Here is a 973-nt window from a genome sequence, read left to right as displayed (position 1 = left end):
TGTGGCATTTGGACAAGAACAAACTGGGAGGAGGGCAGAGAGAATAGTGCAACAATGAATGAATGGAAACCCAAAATCTCTGTAAATGTTTATGAGAGTTAATAAAATAGAATTATAGAAAAAAAAACAAAGCTTTAGAATATTTCTGCTTTGTTACTTAAAAATGTTGATAAGAGCCTGATCAGAAAATCCTGGCTGATTATTTCAATGAAAGATCAAATTTTATTTCTTTAGGGGGAACCCCCCCCACATATTTTAAAAAGACTGTATTTTAAGACTATTGTGGGAATAGTCTTTGTAGCTACTTATCCTTGATATTTTTTTTGTTTCTTATTCTACCATCTTTGATAAATCATAGAATAGACAGTATCCATTTCTTACCAGCAGTGGTGCCCAGTAATAATTTAAAGATGTTGGACCTTTTAAAATAGTTGAAGATTTTTGTGTGAAGATTAAAAAACTCATGACACCTACATTGAAAAGAAAAATATGTGTATTATGCATTTGCAAAGGAAGATTCTTATTTGAGTAAAGCGATTTTTACTAATTGTCCTTCAAGATTTGACAATTTTCATTATTATCACTTACCTATACTCCCAGCAACCAGAATTTTTCCCAGAATTAGCACAAATTCTGTAACTGTATCCAAAACGGCAACTCTGAGTATCAGAAGGAAAAAAGGGAAAGAAAGAATAATGTAGGTTTAAAATAATTTGGTACTTGGAATTTATTGGAGTAAATAATTTGATTAATTCATTTTGTGTGTCTTTATTGACATTTTATTTGTCAGTAGTTAAATGCAAGAAATGAGGATGTTGTTGTTCTTGTTATGTGCCGTCGAGTCGTTTGCGACTCATAGCGACTCTATGCACAACAGCCCTAAACCCTGCTCTTCCTGCATCAACACCACTGCCTCTGAAACACCCATCCCGATTACCCCAGTCACCGAATCAATCCATCTCATAGAGGGTCT

The 973-nt window shown here is 33.7% G+C and overlaps 1 protein-coding gene across 1 annotated transcript in view; it reads right to left on the bottom strand.

Annotated features, from left to right (window-relative positions):
• The window catches only part of SLC44A5 (solute carrier family 44, member 5), a 142,388-nt gene that overhangs the window by 14,491 nt on the left and 126,924 nt on the right, over positions 1–973 (bottom strand). The window contains exons 16-17 of the mRNA XM_006888614.1: positions 589–659; positions 382–470 (exon numbers count right to left, since the gene is read on the bottom strand). Of these exons, the coding sequence (XP_006888676.1) occupies positions 382–470; positions 589–659 (160 nt within the window). The remainder of the gene's footprint in view (positions 1–381; positions 471–588; positions 660–973) is intronic.

The sequence above is a fragment of the Elephantulus edwardii genome, unplaced genomic scaffold (assembly GCF_000299155.1).
Source record: "Elephantulus edwardii isolate Elephantulus edwardi_28Jun2011 unplaced genomic scaffold, EleEdw1.0 scaffold00069, whole genome shotgun sequence".
NCBI classification, from domain to species: Eukaryota; Metazoa; Chordata; class Mammalia; order Macroscelidea; family Macroscelididae; genus Elephantulus; species Elephantulus edwardii.
The sequence above is the reverse complement of the archived record's forward strand: the minus strand, read 5'-3'. Positions and strand labels throughout refer to the sequence as shown.